The sequence below is a fragment of the Ictidomys tridecemlineatus genome, chromosome 10 (assembly GCF_052094955.1).
Source record: "Ictidomys tridecemlineatus isolate mIctTri1 chromosome 10, mIctTri1.hap1, whole genome shotgun sequence".
Taxonomy (NCBI): domain Eukaryota; kingdom Metazoa; phylum Chordata; class Mammalia; order Rodentia; family Sciuridae; genus Ictidomys; species Ictidomys tridecemlineatus.
The window spans coordinates 29,949,029-29,967,128 of NC_135486.1; the positions used below are offsets into that span (position 1 = coordinate 29,949,029).

Below are 18,100 nucleotides of genomic sequence, written 5' to 3' on the forward strand. Positions count from 1 at the left end.
CTCACCTCCTGGGGTGCTGTGGCTAGAGGCCTTGAGATCCCCTCCCACCCCACAGTGGCCCAGGCGACTGACAGATTTGGTCTTCCGCCTTCCGAGCCGGCCTAGGTCGTGGTTGATCAAGGCACCTCTGCCTGTCCTCTGTCTTCACAACTCCCATCCCTTCCTTGTTCCTCTGCTGTCCTATTAAATGAATTACTTAGCAATTCATACCATGCACCAAGCAGTACTAACCTATAATTAGATTCCATAAAGTGCTATTAGGGCCCAACCACCACCTTAAGTCACCCAGGATGGGGACTGAAAACTCTCAAGCCTTCACCCTCAGCCCTGTAGTCCAACTTTTGTTGTCTCCTGTTGGCCCTGCTTTTTTCAGGACACCTTGGACATTTTCTTGTGGCTCCATTAGGGCCAATTCTCCTGCTCCATAGACCTGGGCTCTGGAGCCCAGCTTCTACACCACATAACTGCTATGTGATTTTGAGCAAGCTACTGAACTTCTCTGATCTTTCCATTTCTTTATCCACAAAGTAAAAAGGAACCATCTGTGTTCTAAGTATAAAGCAGATCAGATAAGATAGTCGCCATGAGAACCCCATGACAACGTATCACCAGGCCACACAGCAGGGCCATTATCACAATCATCCACATGCTAAAATCTGCCTTCCCCCCCAACTCAGACATTAAAATGTCCTCTTCCAGCTTCTTGGAGACTCGAGTGATAAATCCTTGAGGTGTGTAAGGTCCTAAATTTACAAAGCATTTTTGCGACCTTTAAAACAGTCTTTCTCAAATTGATCTGATATCAGAAGAGGTAGAGAGGAAGAATAATTTTAGAAACTTCCAGCATCCATCAGATCATCTATAGAGAGCTTATTATCTGCCAAAGATCAACAAGTTCCCTCTCCCTAGACAGCTGACGGCCTGCTGGGGAGAGAGCTGAGTGGACTGGGAGCTCTCAGCAGCCCTGCCTTGGAGCCGATGTGGGTCTGCATTTCCAGCTGATCCAGGACTCACCCCAGGGCCCCGTACAGTCTGGTCCTTAACAAAGGCCTTTTGGATACTAGTGATGACCACAGAGAAGGCTCATGTGCCTCAGGCAACACCCTTCCTGCCACAGTCCTTGCCAACCACACCAGGGCTTACCCAGACCCAGCCCTTCCTGACTTCTGGCGGGATGAGCAGTCTTAAATCCTCTCAATAAACAATAGTAGGGCCACTTGCCAGCAACACTTGCATGAGAAGAAATATCTTAGGCCTCAAGAGGTCCCTGCCTCTTCCCAGCTTGGCCCAGGGAGGGGTCTACAGGCCTGGAAGGGGTTAAGTCCACAAGTTGTGTCTGCGACCCAGCTGTTTCCGTGGGCGGACAGGGGATTTACAGCCTGCTGCACTGTGGGGCTACCCAGCCACTGCCGGGGAAAGATGCTCCTCTCCGGGAAAGGGAAAGAAGAGTCCTTGCTCTGAGGCCAGACTCCCTTGTCATGTCGCCAGGGCCTCCCACGCAGGCGCCAGAGGAGAGGAGGGGGCAGGAAAGAGGAGCCAGGGGATGCAGGACAAGGACTCTAGATCCCAAGATGGGCAAAGACGGAGCTGGCCCTGTCTTTCCTGGGCCTTACCTCATTTGGGTACAGTAGTTAGTGGCAGGGAAATGGGTCAGAGAGTTCAAACTCCAGACTTTAAAAATTTCCAAAAGAGTAAAAGATGCGCTGCTCTACCTGGGTCTCTCCCCTTCTGAGGACACCCTTTGGAATAGCTTAGTAATGGACGTCAGAATGTCTATGTCAAATCTCGGGGACCTCTGAATGTTCCCTTATATGGCAAGGACTTTGCAAAAGTGATTCCACCTGGGGTTTTGAGATGGTAAGATCATTCTGGATGACCCAAGTGGGCTGTAAATGCCACCACAATGTCCTTACAAGAAGGAGGCACACAGAGATCGTTGGTAGCAGAGAAGGCAATGTGACCACAGGAGCGGAGATCAAAAGTGCTGTCCCACAAGCCACAGGGCACTTGGAGCCACCTGAAGTTGGGAGAGGCGAGGAACCTCTTCCCCCAGAGCCTCTAGAGGGAGCACAACCAGAGGACCCCCTGATTTCAACCCAGGCATACCGATTCCCGGCCTTTGGCCTCCAGAACCATGGGAGAATATACTTCTTTATTATTTCTTTCAGCAGCCACAGGAAACCAACTCTGTCTTCTTGCCCGATGAGTGGTAGGACGCATGCTCCCAGCCCTGGTTTCCCAGAAGTGGGTCTCTCCCCACATGGGGTCGGAGTTTCCTTCATAAGGAGTTCGCCTTGCCTGCCCTGGGACGGCACTTTGCTCCTTCCAGCAGCATCACTCCAGCCTGGGAACGTTCCCCTGAAGTAGAAAGGGCAGAGACCTGTGCCAAGCCAGCCAGGAAAGCGCAGTGCCCTGGTGGGAGCCAGTAAAGCCCAGCCCTTCCAGCCCCCAGCTCCCCGCTTCCTGATGATCTGCATGGCCTCCAAGACACCAGATCAAGCCCTAAGCTTCTTCGTGTTAGCCTGGCCCCTCCACGACCCGAGCACGCTGGTGTCTTGTATAGTCGGTAATCTCCGACGACCAGAATACTTTCTGAGAAAGCCAACTGTCAGATCTGGGGAGAGGTGGGAAGAAAGAGGAACAGAGACCCTAGAATCTCAGGCACGTACCCAACCCTCCCTGTGTGCCAGACACAGAGCAGGGGCAAGAGTCAAAAAGGTCAGGAGAATGTGAACCTTAGCTAGAGGGGAAACAGCCAGTAAACCTAGCAGATGCCAATGAAAGTCTGGAGGGTCCAAGATTGGGAGGTGGTCATGACCAGAGGTAAGAAAAGAAACCTGGGATGGCTTCCTGGAGGAGGGGTCTGGATTAGTTATCTTTTGCTGTGTAACAAACAGGCACAGACTTAGTAGGCTTCAAACAACACATACTTATGATCTGAGAGTTTCTGTGGTCAGGAATCCAGGCATGCTCATCTGAGTCCTCTGCCCCAGGGAAATCACCATGGTGTGGAGCCTCACTGTAGGGGCGACATCTATCCACAATAGGCTGGAGGCAAGTCACTAGGTCAGTCTACTCTTGCAGGAGGGCGTGCACAAGGACATGATTCCAGGAGGCAGAGATCATCAGAGGGCAAGGTGGCCAAATTAGAGTCTGACTGTCCCCATGACTCCAGAACTGAGTCTCAGAGGAGCAGCTGGAGTGAGTCAGGTAAGGGCAGGGACAGAAATCATGGAGGTCGATAGGGAGACCAGAACAGGAAGGGTAGCCACAGCAGAGTGGCCTATGGAACTCAGCGCTGCACACAGCCCAGGATCTGCTGTTTACCTCATGCTCTGTCTTGTGTCCTTGACCTTATGTATACAGTATTCCTAGAAAGAGGGAAGATTACAGTTCCTAGTTGACAATTATAAAAACCAAGGCCCACACCAGTAAGAGTGTGGCCAGAAGCCAATTGCCTGGATAGGTGTTGGGGGCGGGGGGGCTCCGTTTTCCAGGGCATATTTGGATACAGGCAGGATCTGACAGAGACAATCACAAAAGACAAGCTGCGGTCCGAAGAAGACACAGGAAATAGAGGCAGTAGGTTGCCTTGTTGCCAGATGGCACTACCCAAGACTCTGGCATAGAGGCCAAGTGATGTATTTGAGCTTGCAGGGTGTGTGTGTGTGTGTGTGTGTGTGTGTGTGTGAGAGAGAGAGAGAGAGAGAGAGAGAGAGAGAAATCAGAAGAGCCTATTTAATAAAACTCCACCAAGTACCTGGACCCTAAACCCCAGGGACCCAGAGAGCATTACTGGTTTCCCTACACGCTGACCTCTTAATGAACGTCACTGTCAGAGATCATTGAGCATCATTCCCTTGAGTTGGCAGCTTCAGAATCACTATGGGGACTTACTAAAAATATAGTTGGCTGGGCCAGCTCCAGAGGCTCAGCTTCAGTAAAGTTCAAGGAGGGCAGGGGTTTTGTGCTTTCCTTAAACACCCAGGAGCTCCCAACTGTACGGTAGAAAGTACAGATCAGCTTCCTTGTTTGTGAGTGAGGAAAATGAAGGCTGAAAATCAGGGACTTGCCCAAGGTCATAGAACTAGGTAGTGGCTTAGGCTGAATGAGGACCCAGAAGTGCTATCTTTTTTTTTTTTTTTTAAAGAGAGAGAGAGAAAAAATTTTTTTAATATGTATTTTTTAGTTTTCGGCAGACACAACATCTTTGTTTGTCTGTATGTGGTGCTGAGGATCGAACCCAGGCCGCATGCCTGCCAGACGAGCGCGCTGCCGCTTGAGCCACATCCCCAGCCCCCCCACTGGCGTTTCTACTGAGAGTCACTTAGAGGTCCTCTCAGTGCCTTTACCCCTGACTCTATACCTGCCTGATTTCTTTCAGCCTCCACTTCTTTGTTGTGTGCCAGGGGCTCCAGGAACCCAGACCATGTCCGCCCACATACAGAAGACACTCCTAGGAGCCAATAAGCCCTAACACGTTTCACACGTGCATGCATGCGCTTGTGAGCACACTCATGATTCACATGCACAACTTCACATTCATTCTTCCCACAAGTGTTTACTGAGCACCTACTCACTCCATACCAGCCAAGCCATGAGCTGAGAATCTATCAGAGAACATGCTGGGAAGCAGGGCCCTTCCGGTCTAGGGCCATAAATCAGTAAATCAGAGCTGATTCCAGCAGCAGGGCTCTGCCCAGGCCCAGAAGCCACTGAGCAAAGGAGTAGGTTCTTGGCTGCTTGCCCTGTGTAGGCGGGAGTTCTGTGGGCTTTGGAGCTGGGGCTCAGGAGGCACAGTGCAAGGCAATGTGGGCCCAGGGCTTCTTTCTAGATTTTCTGGTGCTTTTTCTGTTGAAAGTATCTCAGCCCTGCAGTGGGCACTGGCAGTGGGCACCAGAAGCAAATAGGATGGCAGACTAACTGGTGAGCACTCAGGTTCCCTCCAGAGGCCAGGGAGAAAGCTGGGCACATCCTCTCCCTACACTCCCAGTGGGGCCAGAGGCGTGCACACAGAGGGCCTTGGATGGGAACACTTGTCTTTCTAATTGCATACTGGTGTTAGATCAGGGACCCTGATTCAATAATGGGGGGTACACTTCACTCCCCAGAGTCTGAGATTTACTACCATTAAACATCAGAAAATATTCTCTCGAGGGCTGTTGTGATAATACAATGAGGTTACACCTGAGGGTCTTTAATCACAGACTAGGGTAGAACACATGAGTGGTGACAAAGATTACAAGACTGAAGGTGAAGGACAGGGCAGGGCCTCTCACACACCTTGCAGGGAGGTGCCTATGTTTTGTCTACTGGAGAAATCCACTATTACAGGCAGGTGGAACCCACAAGGGGGACCATCCAGGCTGCAAGAAACATTATTTTTTGTGTGTGTGCCTATTTGGAAGTGGGGTGAGCACAGAGGGCCTTGAAGTCTATTGGAATATATAGCTGAAAACTCCAAACCCCAGTCCTGACCACCCAGTCAAGTATAATTGATGGATGTTGCTGGCTCCTGGGAGCTGCTTCCTGAGCAGCTCCGTCTGTTTGTGTTGTCTTGGTTAGCATGGAGGCCCCCCTGCCTCTCAACAGGACTCCACAGGGCCAAACTTGCGCCTTCTCCTGGCTTGGTCAGCAACATGGGCTGTGAACTCTGTTGCACAACTTGCCCTCTCTTCCCTGGCAGGAGATGGGGGTAGGGGGTGTTGCGTGCAAGGCCAGTAGAATGGAACCATTGGAATGGAGCCTGGTGAACGCTGGTGTGAGATAACCACAGTGCAGGGCCCGCTGCTGACCAAGGAGTCTTTTTTTTTTCTTTAATATTTTTTAGTTGTAAATGGACACAATACCTTTATTTAGGTTTTGTTTGATTGTTTGTTTGTTTTTATGTGGTGCTGGGGATGGAACCCAGTGCCTCATGCATGCTAGGCAAGGACTCTACCACTGAGCCACAACCCCAGCCCTGACCAAGGAATCTTGATGAACCATGCCTGCTCTTACCAGGAGACTCAGAGGTCAAGAGAAGGACATAGGATCCTGAGCCAGGGTATCTGAATCCATCTGTCTGAGACTGGGGGCGGGGTTGGGGAGGGACAGAGGTAGTCTCAGATAAATGCTTTAACTTCTCTGAGCATCAGCTTCACCCTCTGTAAGAGGAGGAGACTTATCTTGAAGGGAGGTAAGTCTGAAATTTAGACCACACTCCATGGACTCTAGGGATTGGTATTAGGTAAAAGCACCAGGTAAGTGCTACTAATTTGAGTTGTTAATTACATGCAGTTTTCTAAATAGGGATTAGGCAAAGCAAGGTTGCTGGGAGGATTATTATACTGCTATAAAAACAAACACTGAGTGTTTGCTATCTGTGTGCTTTATCTGCTTTACAGGCATTCTCAATTAGTTCTCTCAACGATCCTAGAAAGTTGGGCCATTACCATCCTTGTTTTAACAGGGTGCCAAGCACAGGGCCAGTGTGAGACACAGGGAAGATTCACACTCAGAGCTGTGATTTGAGTTTTCCACTGCTGCTGGAATGCCTCCATGTGGTGACATAAGGTGCTGAGGTACCTGCCCTGAAGTGGGTGCTTACAGACTGGACTCAGTCTCATCCTTGCCTCCCGTCCCCATTTCTGTTCCCACCACTGGCCTTCCAGCCCTCAATACCTCAACTCCTACCTGACTTCCTGGCTCCAGGGCTCTCTCTTCTGCCTCCTAATGGACCAGACCAACCTCAGTCCTGCTCTCTGATGGGGACCTGATCGTTACACTCCAATTATTATCCTGAGGACATAACCAGAAACTTGATGATACAAGTGGTCATCTCTGCCTTATATGAGAAAAAATGAAAAGGATATGAGTGCCCAACCGTGAAGGATTGTGTTGTTGAATAGATAATAGTAAATATAATAAGAATAAACACGGAGACATTAAAAAAAAACTATTAATGGTATTGCCCCATAACCAAAATACACTGATTCATCAAGAACCAGAATATAATAGAATACAAACAACATGACCCCATTATGAAATGCAATTACATATTATATTTTTTATATTATATATTTGCATATAAATAAATGTAGAGAGAGGAGCTGGGGAATGTAGCTCAGTGGTAGAGTTCTTGCCTAGCACACACGAGGCCCTGGTTTTGATCCCCAGCACTGCAAGAAAGAAAGAAGTATAGCAGATGGAAATGCAAAGATGAGCCCCAAGATATAAGAATATGCAAGTACATTTGCTGTCTTCTTTATAATTTTCTTAACTTTCACATTTTTCCTCAATAAATATGATAAAAATAAAGGAGTGTGTGTGTGTGTGTGTGTGTGTGTGTGTGTGTGTGTGTGTTTGCAGCAGAGCTTTGCAATGGTTCCCCTCTTGTAGAGAGAAGCCCAGCCCCGGGCCAGCACTCAGGGTGCTCCAGGCCATCTCCTCTAAGCTCAGCTGCGATGCTCCTGGATCTATGAAGACCTCTTGAAGTTTCCTGTTTGAGTCACCTCAGCTTTTCCGGACCTGTCACCTTTGTTCAGGAGATTTCTTCCACCTGGAATGTCCTCCCACCACCACGACAGCCAGCATCCTCTCCTCCCCTCAGAGACCCCCTTAAATAAATGTACCCTGCATGCCCCTGCCAGCCCTTCAGGGTTCTGCCTGTATCCTTCCCTTGCTGCCCTCTGTCTCAGTGAACTTGAGGGCTCCTTGAGGCCAGGATCTTGGCAGGATTAACTCTATCCGGGTGATAAACAAGGACGAAGGTTAAGCTGGACTCTGAAATGTATATGGAGCTCAGGAGAAGCCCCCAAGCTGATTAGAAAGCCCCAGAGAGGCACCCAGCTGGCTTTCTCCCCTGCAGCCGGGACCTCGGTCCCTCCTCTAAGATGGCAGGAGACACTGATAGTGCCTGGGTCAGGGCTGGCTGATGCTCTGGGCCATACCCTATAGCCCATAGTCTTGGACTCTGCCATGACCCCCTCAACAGGACTTAGTGCTGGGGCAGAAGAGGAGTTGGTGACTAACGTTCCAGTTTGTCCTGGATTGAGGGCTTTGCAGGATGAGGAAATTCAGTGCTAAAACAAGAGAAGCCCCCTCCCTAGCCCACAGCCATTTCCCTTCTTTGGGTCTCAGTTTCTTAAGGTAAAGCATGGAGCCTTAGTAATAGCAACTATGGCACACAGTGTTGGAGTGCTAAGTGATTTAACATCGTACACATACTTGCACAGCTCTTGGATCAATGCCTAGCACAGAATCAACATATAGTGTTTGCCATTATTATGATTAAGATTCTACTGTGTGCCAGATACTCTAAGGCACCAGAATACACACATAACAAACCTAAGAACAGAGCAGTCTAGTGGCACAGGCAGACATGTAAACGAGTGACTGCGATGCAGCGTAATTGATAGAGGAGGAAGAGCCACACATAGAAGGCAGCAGGAGCTCCAGCTGGCCTGTAGACTGGGCAGTCATGGAAGGCTTCTCAGAGGCACTGGCATGAGAGAACGCCAAACTACCAATAAGAAAATGTGTAGGAAGAGTGCGGGGTGCCCGCCTGGCAGTGTGAGGCAGCCTTCACTGTTCCTGGGATGGGAACAGTTGTAGGCAGGAGATCAGAGCGTGGGGTGTGTGGAGAGAAACACCAGAGAGAAAGCAGGCACTGTTGGGGAGCTTGGCCTTCCGGCATTGCAGGGAAGAAACCACTGGCAATTTTAGCGGAGCGTGAACTGCATCCTGCATGGATCACGTTGGTTGGACCGTGGAAGGCAGACTGGAGCAGGAGGCTCGAGGATATTGAGCCAGGGTTCTCTATGCAGCCACAGGCAGCTTGGCACCCAGCCAGGCACAGTCTTGCCAGGGTCCTTGGTTCATGGCCCCAGTGGGACAGCTGCCACAATGCCTGCACTTCTGCCCTAGATTTCCAGGTGACAGCCCACCCTGCCCAGTAGATCTGTTCTGACTCCTTCCTGCTGCAATCCCAGCTCCCGGACTCTCATCTATCTCTTCACATTCGGCTCCATTCTCAGCCTTGCAACAGGCTCACTCTTGCCAAAGCCTTAGCTCCCAACCCCAGCTCACCCTGACCAGACCAAGCCCGTCCCTTCTTCCCTCGGCCTCCCCACCCCACCCCACTGAGGTGGACTCCCATTTGCTGGGCTGAGACTTGCCCTGTCTCATTTTCCCATTGATGACTCATGTATCGGGTGGGGGTGAGGCCAGGGCTGCCAGGGCAAGGGGAAAGTTAGTGGCAACAGCCCCTCCCTGGACTTACAGCGTCCTCCGGCCCAATTGAGCAAAGTTTTTCCATCTCCTGCGTATCAGCTGGCACCATCAGAGTCTGTTTGTACCCCCCCCCCCAAAGGGGCCTTGACCCTACTCTGCGGTCCAGCCAAGCATTCATAGGGTAAAGGTCTTTGCTGCTTTGAAATTCAGAGTTACAAAATTCAAAGCAGTGAAGACACCCCTGAACCCAGGAAGCAGGGTGCTCCCCTCTCTATCAGAGAGGCAATGATTCCCTAAAGAGCTCACCATTCTTTTTTAAAAACCTGGCTTGGGAACCTCAGACCTCTGTGCTCTCAGGGCTTTTAGAATCCTCGAGAAGCCCCAGTTCTAGTGCTAAATGACCATTCATTACAACAGCCCCAGCCTACATTGTTGTGTCCTGGGAGTTAACTGCATTCCGAGGTCTGTGGAGGGTCTCATAGCAATGCACTTAAGAGGGCCTGGGACTCTCCTAGTCAGGGAGAAACTGAAGCTGCTCTGAACAAGAACCAAAGCCTTCCTGGGAACCAACAGGGCTAAGCGTTCCAAAAAAGTAAGGAGCGCCAGAAACTGGCCTGCCTGCCCTTTCACCCTCCACCTGCCCTCTGCCCTGACACCCCCTACACTAGCTATGCCCCTCACTGCCCTTTGCAGCCAAGCTCCCAGAATAAGCCTTCCCAACTCTGCTAAGGCCAACACAGTGAGAGACAGAGGACACATAACCAGGCACCCTCTTGGCTCCCTGTGGCCAGCTCCATTGGTACCAACTGGCATTGATTTATCATCCCACTGGGCTCTGGCTCCTGGGGATAGGGATTGCATGGTACCTTTTTGCTTCTACATCCTCAGTGCAGAGCAGAGTGCCTGTACCATTAGAGGCATTTCGTTTGCTGAGTAATTGTCTTGTTATCCCAAACCTTCACAACACTCCCATTGCTGAGGGCCTGGATAACTCTTTCCTTTACACCTTAATCCCTTCCATCAGTCACTCTTGTGTTTGGTTGAAAGAGTAAAGATTCTGCTTTAGCAATGGCTGCTTTATAGGGAGATGGAGCAGCTCACCCTTTCCCAGTGAAGTAGCTTGAATAGAGAGAGGGTGGCAGCCTCCTTCCTTCTTAGTACTGATGGGGATGATATGGAAGGAGATGCTTATCTGCCATGATGAGATTCAGTTATCCACAGGTGGTTGGACAACTCGATGACATATAAAGTGGGACATTAAAAAGTTCCTTTGTAAATTGTAAATTCATGTTCAGTTGTGAAATTCAGTTCACATCTCAGATGAGCAAGATGTTCCTGAGGACTGAGGGACTGGGACAGGGGGACAGATTGATTGGCAGATAGAGGAAATCTGAAGGAAAACAAAACAGGTTGGAAGCACAAAGAGGTCAGCAAAGCCTTCACAGTGTTGAAGGGGGTCACTCGGCCTTCTTGCTCCTTCCAGAGGCTCTGGAGTAGGCCACTGTTCCACCCCAGAAGGTGAGACATGATGAAAGATGGAGGAAAGGAAGAAGAGTAGACTGTTGGCTATAATGTGGAGAGCATTGGTGCAGGGGAGGGGGTGACTTAACTAGCAATTCTGTATATCTCAGGGCAGCTACTTGCATTTCAGTGTCCCCCATGTTGAAATTATTTCTTTTAAGCCACCCAACAAGGAACACTCACTTACTGTATAGATGCATAAGCCTGAGGATGTAAAGAGCAAGGGGTTAAGTTCTGCCCAGAAATCTGAGCCATCTTCCAGGATGGAAGGGGCAAGGTAACCTTCTAGAGAAAAAGCATCTATAGGTTCAGAATTAGATAACATCTCTCAGTCACACTGAGGCCCCTTATTCCTAGAGCCACTAAGGCATGTCCCCTACCAGGCTAGAGATTTCTAAATGGATTATGGATTGGGAAAGTGTGGTGGAGGCAGAGACCTTCCAAGATCTGGGTCTTTGTGGGCAAAGAATTCACTCAGCAAACAGTGTGGTTATTACCCTTTGTGGGACATCTTCATTTCCAAATACGCATGAAATGGTAATGGCCAAACCCCCACCCCACCCCCACCACCTCCAGGCCTAGCACCACAGTGGGGTGAAGAGGGGTAGAGGTGGAGGAAGAAGTGTGCAAAGAGAGGGCCTGGATGGGTGGGGGTCCCAAAAGGACCTAAGCAGCAGGAGACCCCCAGGTATGGGCCTCAGGCCCAGCATCTCCCCCTCCTTGAGATGAGTCCAGAGGCTGTCCGAGGATGGTTTGTTCTCTGGACACTAGGCTGGCCTCCTGAGTCCTGTGGAGTTGGCCAAGTACCCCATGGGGGACTGCCTTCCCCAGGGCCTGGGGCAAAGCCAGGGGCTAACAGCAGTCTGCAGAACCAAAGGCAGGATCACAGTGGGGAGGGCTTCGATGCCAACTCTCTGCCGTCACATGTGAGGCTAGAAGACCCTGAGCTGGGCATTTCCTGCCAGTCCAGGCATCCAGGATCTGAATCTTCATCCTCAGCCCCGGGGCAGGGGGAGGCTTCTGTCCTCTTCCCCTCGCTCTGTCCACTCCTTCAGCTCCAATGCCTCCTCCACGGTCCATGGCACCTGCCTCACCACATGAAGCACAGTCAGGCTCCCACCAGCCAATGGGGGCAAGGAAGCTGGAGAGAAAGAACAGTGGTTAGGACAGAGGCAACCTGGAGTAGAGAATCTTCTAGGAGCTGAGTGTATCACACCAGACCCTCTCACCCTTTTCCATACTAGGACAAGCAGAAAAATAATACAGCAGTCCCTAGTTACCCACAAGGTGGTTCCAGGGCACCCCATGAATACCCTAATCTGATGTTCGAGTCTTTTATATAAAATGGCATGGTTTAGCATATGATCTATGCATACCTCCTATATATATTACTTATAATAGTTACTATACTGTTAAGCTTATATAGTTGTTATACTGTATTGTTTGGGAAATACTGACCTCAAAAAAAGTCTGTACATGTTCAATATAACATAATTTTTATCCAGCTATTTTGGATTCTGAGTTGGTTGAATCCGGATGCAGTCCTCCTGGATACAGAGCTGACTGTGCTCAGTGGAATCCGCCCTCCCCCCACAGAACACCTCTTCCTAGGCCTAAGGGATCAATGTAGACCCATGAGTACAGCAGGTCTGTCTTACACCCAGCCTCCCATCCAGCCTTGTGTCCAACCCTCACTATAGCGTGGGAGGGAGTTAACAGGAGGATCAAAGGGGCCATGACTGTAGATGGGGCCCCAGGTTCCTGGGACTCTCTACTTGTTGAAACCAGAGAAAATGCAGGGCGAGGCACCTGAGGTATTGTGGGGGGTGGAGTGGGGATGGGGGGACATAGGTTTCTACCTCAGAAGTTAGCCGAGAGTGGTATAAACCCTTCCCCGACCCTGCTCCCAGTTCCCACAGGGAGGGAGTGGCATCTGGGGAAGAGGGCATGGGGCTGAGTGCCAGGCTTCTAGGTTCTATTCCTGGTCCCTCCCCTGAGCCTTCCTGACCACAAATCAGCCCTCCATCCTCTGTCCTACTGCTCAAGGAGGATTAAGACATCACAAATAACAACTCATGACCCCATCCTGTACCCACCAGCCAGTCATCCTCCTCAGTGCCCTGTCCCCTCTTGTCAGCTTTCACTCCATTGGCCTGGCCAGGCCTGGCTGGTTCTTGGTTAGACTGGTGGACAGACAGGCACATCCCCTGGGCATCAGTGGCCTGGCCTTGGCCTGCCTACCCCTTCCTCTGGCTCTCCTATTCTCCCAAACACACAGCCCCAGGCCCAAAACCCAGCCTCCAGAAAGGATAGTTGGACCCTCAGGCCAGCCAGGCAAGGCCTCCTCTGAGGACCCACCTTGGAAGCAGGGACTCCTTGGTTTTGGTTCTAATCCCTGAATTTGTTAACTTTGTTAACCAAAGGATATGCCTTTCTGCCTCAAGTCAATGCTCAAACTCTGTGACAAGCTTCAATCTAGCAGAAAGAAAGTGGGTTTCTACTTCTTATCCCCAACCTCAGATTACCCCAGGTCCCAGAAAGCCAAAATCCAAGAGCTCTATGGGGTGGGGGATGGGAGGGTGCACTCCCTGCAGGGGCCCAGCTCCCTGAAAGGAATGTGCAGGCCAATGTCCCTTCATATAAGTCAGAGCTACCTGTGGGGAGGCCCATTCCATTTGTCCCTGCTCCCTCTCAGATACCTAGGTTCATGACCCTCCTGCGTGGCACAGCAGGGGAAAGGCCAATTGTGCTTGGTTGGCCACCACCCACTAGGCCGCCCAAGCTCAGACTCCTGAGCTCCTATTCTCTGTTGGCCCCAGGAACCTTCCCTAGGATTGTCCGGGTTTTGAAGTTGAGTGCTGGTCCTTGATTCTTTCGGTAGGGGATAGAGGAGGGGGGGAGGGAAGGAGAGAAAGAGGGCTCAGTCTCTTAGGATCTTACCTGGCATGACCTCTGGGCACCGTGGTGGTGGGGAGCATGACGGTAAAATGGTATGCCTGGTGGTTTAGGACACCAGGGTCCCGGTCCCCAGACTCTGCCGGGCCCGCACAGTCTGGATGGCCTGCTGGTTCTTGAACTTGACCAGGCCCAGGGTGATCTGCGCGTTCCAGCCGGGGTCTTCGAGGGGGCAGCGGAAGTCGATCTCACCGCCACCCTCGGTCACTAGTGTGAAGTAGATGTGGCGCCCGGTGCTCTCCACGCACTCCACGGCCTTGATGCGGGCGAAGCTGAGCTCCTTGGGCCGGCCACCGGTGCCCTTGGCCTCGAAGAGCTGCAGCCCGCGATCCGTGAGCACGCAGCGCTTGCGCTTCCACAGCTGCAGCAGCCCGCCGCTGCGCTTCTCCAGCACGCCCTCCTTGAGCACTGTCGCCGCCGCCGTCATGGGCACTCCGGGGTTCCCAGAACGCTAGAGGCTGCGGCGGGCGCGGCGCCCCTCCCGGCTCTGCAGCGCTGGATTCTGGCCCCACGGCCGGCTGGCAGCGCGCCCTGCCCACCTGAGTCCGCACCGCGGTCCTCGGACACCACCGCGCCGGCAGTGCGTGCTGTCGTCCCCGCCTGCAGCTCGCTTCAACCAGCTCGGGTTCCTCCACACCGAGCGGTCCTGCTGCGCCGCTGCCCAGTGCGCTGAGCCTCCCGGGTCCGTAAGCCCCACCGCCCGCCGGTCCGCTCGCTCGCTCGCTCCTCTGGGCTCTGTCTGTGCGCTGGGCGGCAGCTCGCGGGATGTGTCCTTACATGTTCCGCCGCTCGCCTCCTGCGCCGCCCGCCCCGCATTCCTGCCCCGCCGGCCCTCCCCTCCGCGCTGCGCACCCGCCCGGGCAGGGCCCCGGGGGGCGGGGCTCCGCCACACTCTGCAGGCACTGGGCGCCGGGCGGGGAGGACCGGGACCCAGCGGGGGCGCTTACCCAACAGTCCAAGCCTTCTGGCCCGCCGTCTGCCGCTTCTTGGAATCACAGCCCCCCAGGCCTTGGACAGAGGAGGAGAGGCGGGAGAGAGGGGAAGGAGCGTCTTCTAGATGAAGGGTCACTGCTTGCGAGGGGGTGGGTTTGCTCAGCTGGCGCATTGTGGCACCGCTCGCACAGTGGGCGTCAGACAGCTGCTGGATGCTTCCCAGGCCGCGGGAGTTCTGGCCTATTGCCTCAGCCAGGAGCCCGTGTTGGGTTCCTCCCCCATCGACAGATTTCCTCCCCCATGACAGATTTAATGATACTTAATATTGGCAGAGAGAAGATCTCTCTCCCCTGTGCGGGCCCTAGAGAGGCTGTGCATAGCTGTCCACTGCCTGGACGGCCCACCTTCTCTGCTGCTGGGAGACCTGTAGAGAGTTGCCAGTGCGAACTGGGGAGAAGTGAGCTGAGATCAATCAAAGCCTCTCTGTCGTGGCTGACAGCGATCTGGGGATGTCATTGCTTGCAGTCCTCTCCCATGTACTTGGAGGTGGCAGGTGCTCAACCCCACGACCCTTGATGCCTTGGCGTAGTCAGTGTGCTCCGGCCTAGGGGCTTCCTCCCTACAGAGTCTCTCTCCCCTGTCCCCTATCCCAAGAGAATGGACGTCTCTCTGGACACTGAAGAGGGAGGGATGTGGAGGGAAAAGGCTTCTTTCCCTTTTCTGCCTAGGAGTGTTATTGTGTGAAGACCAGCGCTCTGCCCAGTGGGGTACAAACCTCCCTCTTCCCCACACCCTAGTGTGGCAATTCCCTTAAAGTCCTTCCACTTGCTCATCTGTCAAATGGAAGGATTAATTTCTTCTCGTCTCATGGGGCTGTTGTGATGAATAAGCTACAGAACATTTCTGAAAGGCTAGAACAAGCCCCAGCAGCCGTGATTCCTTTCCTCTGTTACCTTTCCTTTGGACAGGGTGGAGAGACTGGCTTAGGCCAGGTGCTGCAAAATGGCTCCCTGGGTTCTCCTATGCCCCATCTTGGTCAGCTCCTCCAGGCCAAAGTTCTTAAGAGCCTATTCATCGACATGTTAATGATAGATTGTTATGGGAATAATGATACATAATAATGGCAGAGAGGAGACCTCTTTGCACCACACCCTGTGTTTCTGTCATGCCCAGTGAGCAGAAACTAACGGGCACAGGGAGGGTCCAGTTGTGGGCCAGGGGTGCTCTCTCCTTCCAGGGTCTGGAAAAAAGGCAGAAATCAGCCTCCCAGACACAGTCCTGTGCACATGGCATGCACACACAAACCACTAACTACTGACTCCCAGAATGCCTCTCGAGGAGAGGGAATAGACATAAAAGAAGAGAAGCAAACAAGATAGGTGTCTCCTAAGACCCAGAGAACAGCAGCAGAAGAGCTTGAAGTGGCCACAGCCCTGTCTGCCAGCATGCCCTCCCTGGCTCTTTCCTCCCCGACTCCTCCACAGGAATTTCCTGAAGGCACCAACCTGACAGAGTCCTACCATGACCCAAAGTTCTGTCCTTGAGGAAATGGGCTAGACACCAGGCTGTACCACTAACTCTCCCATCTCTATAAGTTCCTCCTGTCCTGGCACTGGGCCTGGGTCTCGTTTATGTTCTCTCCAGTTTCAAGTTAATTCACCATACACAGGTTTTTAAAGTTTACAGAGTCCTAGCACATGTTTTAGATCCTTATGACAGAAAAGTATTATTATTGTGCCCATTTTTCTGATGATAAAAAATCAGACCCAGAGAGGACAAGCCACCCAAACGAGGTCACACCATTCTGTAATGGTAAAGCCAGGATGAGACTGTGTGGTGGCTAACAGGACTCAGAGCCATACTGCCTCTACTAGAGGCATGATATTGGATATGACTCAGTCATCCACGTTTTCCTCCTCAGCTGCTGGGTGGAAGGCTGCTAGATTTTTAGACACAGAAGTGGGGAAGGTGGGGAGCTAGAGGGCTGGGGAGTTAGAGGGCGGGGGCTGTAGGTCAGTGGCAGAGTGCTTGCCTAGAATGCACAAGGCCCTGGGTTCCATCGCTATCACAGCAAAAACAAAACAACAATAACAACAAAAAATCAGGAACATGGAATAGCAAGAGTGAGTGGGCAAAGAGGAGACCCTAAGAGGAAACTCAGCCAGTACACTCTAATGCTGGAAGCGTCATTGCCAACTAAACACACAGTTCCCAGCAACACCACAACTTCCTAATGGCCTGAGTAGACCCTTGGAACCTGGGAGTCTTGTCCTCTAGTCTCATGACCTCTTGGGACAAGGGAAGATGACTCATCCCCTAAAACTGGCATCTTGCCTGGTAGCCTCTTCTGGGAGACTCTCAGGCCCAGGCTGGATTACTGGGCTATCAGAAGATCAAGAAGATTTCAAAGGCCAGGGGAACAGGGTGCAGAGGGGGCGGTGCTGTGCCACCACCCAGCCAGGGTATCCCTAGCTCCAAGGAGCTCCAACAGGAGCTGCAGCCTAGCCTTCTTGGGCCACTGGGCTGGGGCAGTGCCGGGGGGCGGGGGGGGGGGTGGCCGGGAGATTCTTACTCAATTCTTATTGACTTGTTGATTATATATCAGACAGATGGACAGAATGTACCCTGGTAACAACCCAAAGCTGACTCCTCCCTCTGCCCACCCCAAAGGGAAAACTGATCTGCATTGTCAGTCCAAGTCCAGCTGGAACAGGCTAGACTCTAAAATGGCCCCAGGGAAGAGTGTCCTGGAAATGGTTCTAGCTAGATCTCAGCCACCCCACCTTGCATGGGGAGGAGGGAGACTTGTAGAGAGGAAGGGAAAGAAAGATGGGAAGAAGGTGAGGTCGAGACGAGGATGGAACACAGAGAGATGCACAAAGTCACACAGTTTTCATTTTCGAGAACATTTACTTAATATAAGTTATGTTTCAGGATAATAAATTATCAAACAAAATGAAGAAAGAGCATTGAAGGTAATTTTATTAATGAATTTGAATGTATATTAACACTGTAAAAAACACAAAACCAAAGCAATATGATATCGCTCCTTTTGCTAAAAATCTACCAGAGTCTTCTCACCTAATTCCCAGGAAAGCAACTGTGAGTGATGTCACTGCAAGTCCCTCTAGGACCTGCCTGTTGCTTTCTGGCCTCACCTCCTACACCCTATCCCCACTCCATCCCTGCCCCCACTGCAGCCACCCATCTCTGGCACCACCCCTGACAAGGCAGACCTCCTCGGGACCTTTGCACCTGCCGTTGTCAGCGCCTGGACCACTTTCCCACACCACCACCTGGTTCACTTCCCAGTTTACTTCTTCACCTCACTCAGTTCTTTATTCAGATATGACTTTCTGTGCAAGATGTCACCCAACACCTTGCTTCAAACCTCAACCCTCCTCTAGACACAGACACACACTCTGTCTCCTCCCTGCTTGATTTTTGTCAATAAAATATATTGTCATCTACAATTCCA

General features: G+C 51.8%; 1 protein-coding gene across 1 annotated transcript; it reads right to left on the minus strand.

Annotated features, from left to right (window-relative positions):
• Positions 1-11,221: 11,221 nt before the first annotated feature.
• Positions 11,222-14,850, minus strand: Phlda3 (pleckstrin homology like domain family A member 3). Its single transcript, XM_005330356.5, has 2 exons — positions 13,675-14,850; positions 11,222-11,875 (listed from the first exon to the last, which is right to left on the minus strand). Exon 1 carries the CDS (start codon positions 14,114-14,116, stop codon positions 13,739-13,741), a length of 378 nt encoding a protein of 125 aa, XP_005330413.1. The 5' UTR covers positions 14,117-14,850; the 3' UTR covers positions 11,222-11,875; positions 13,675-13,738.
• Between the last annotated feature and the right edge of the window lie 3,250 nt (positions 14,851-18,100).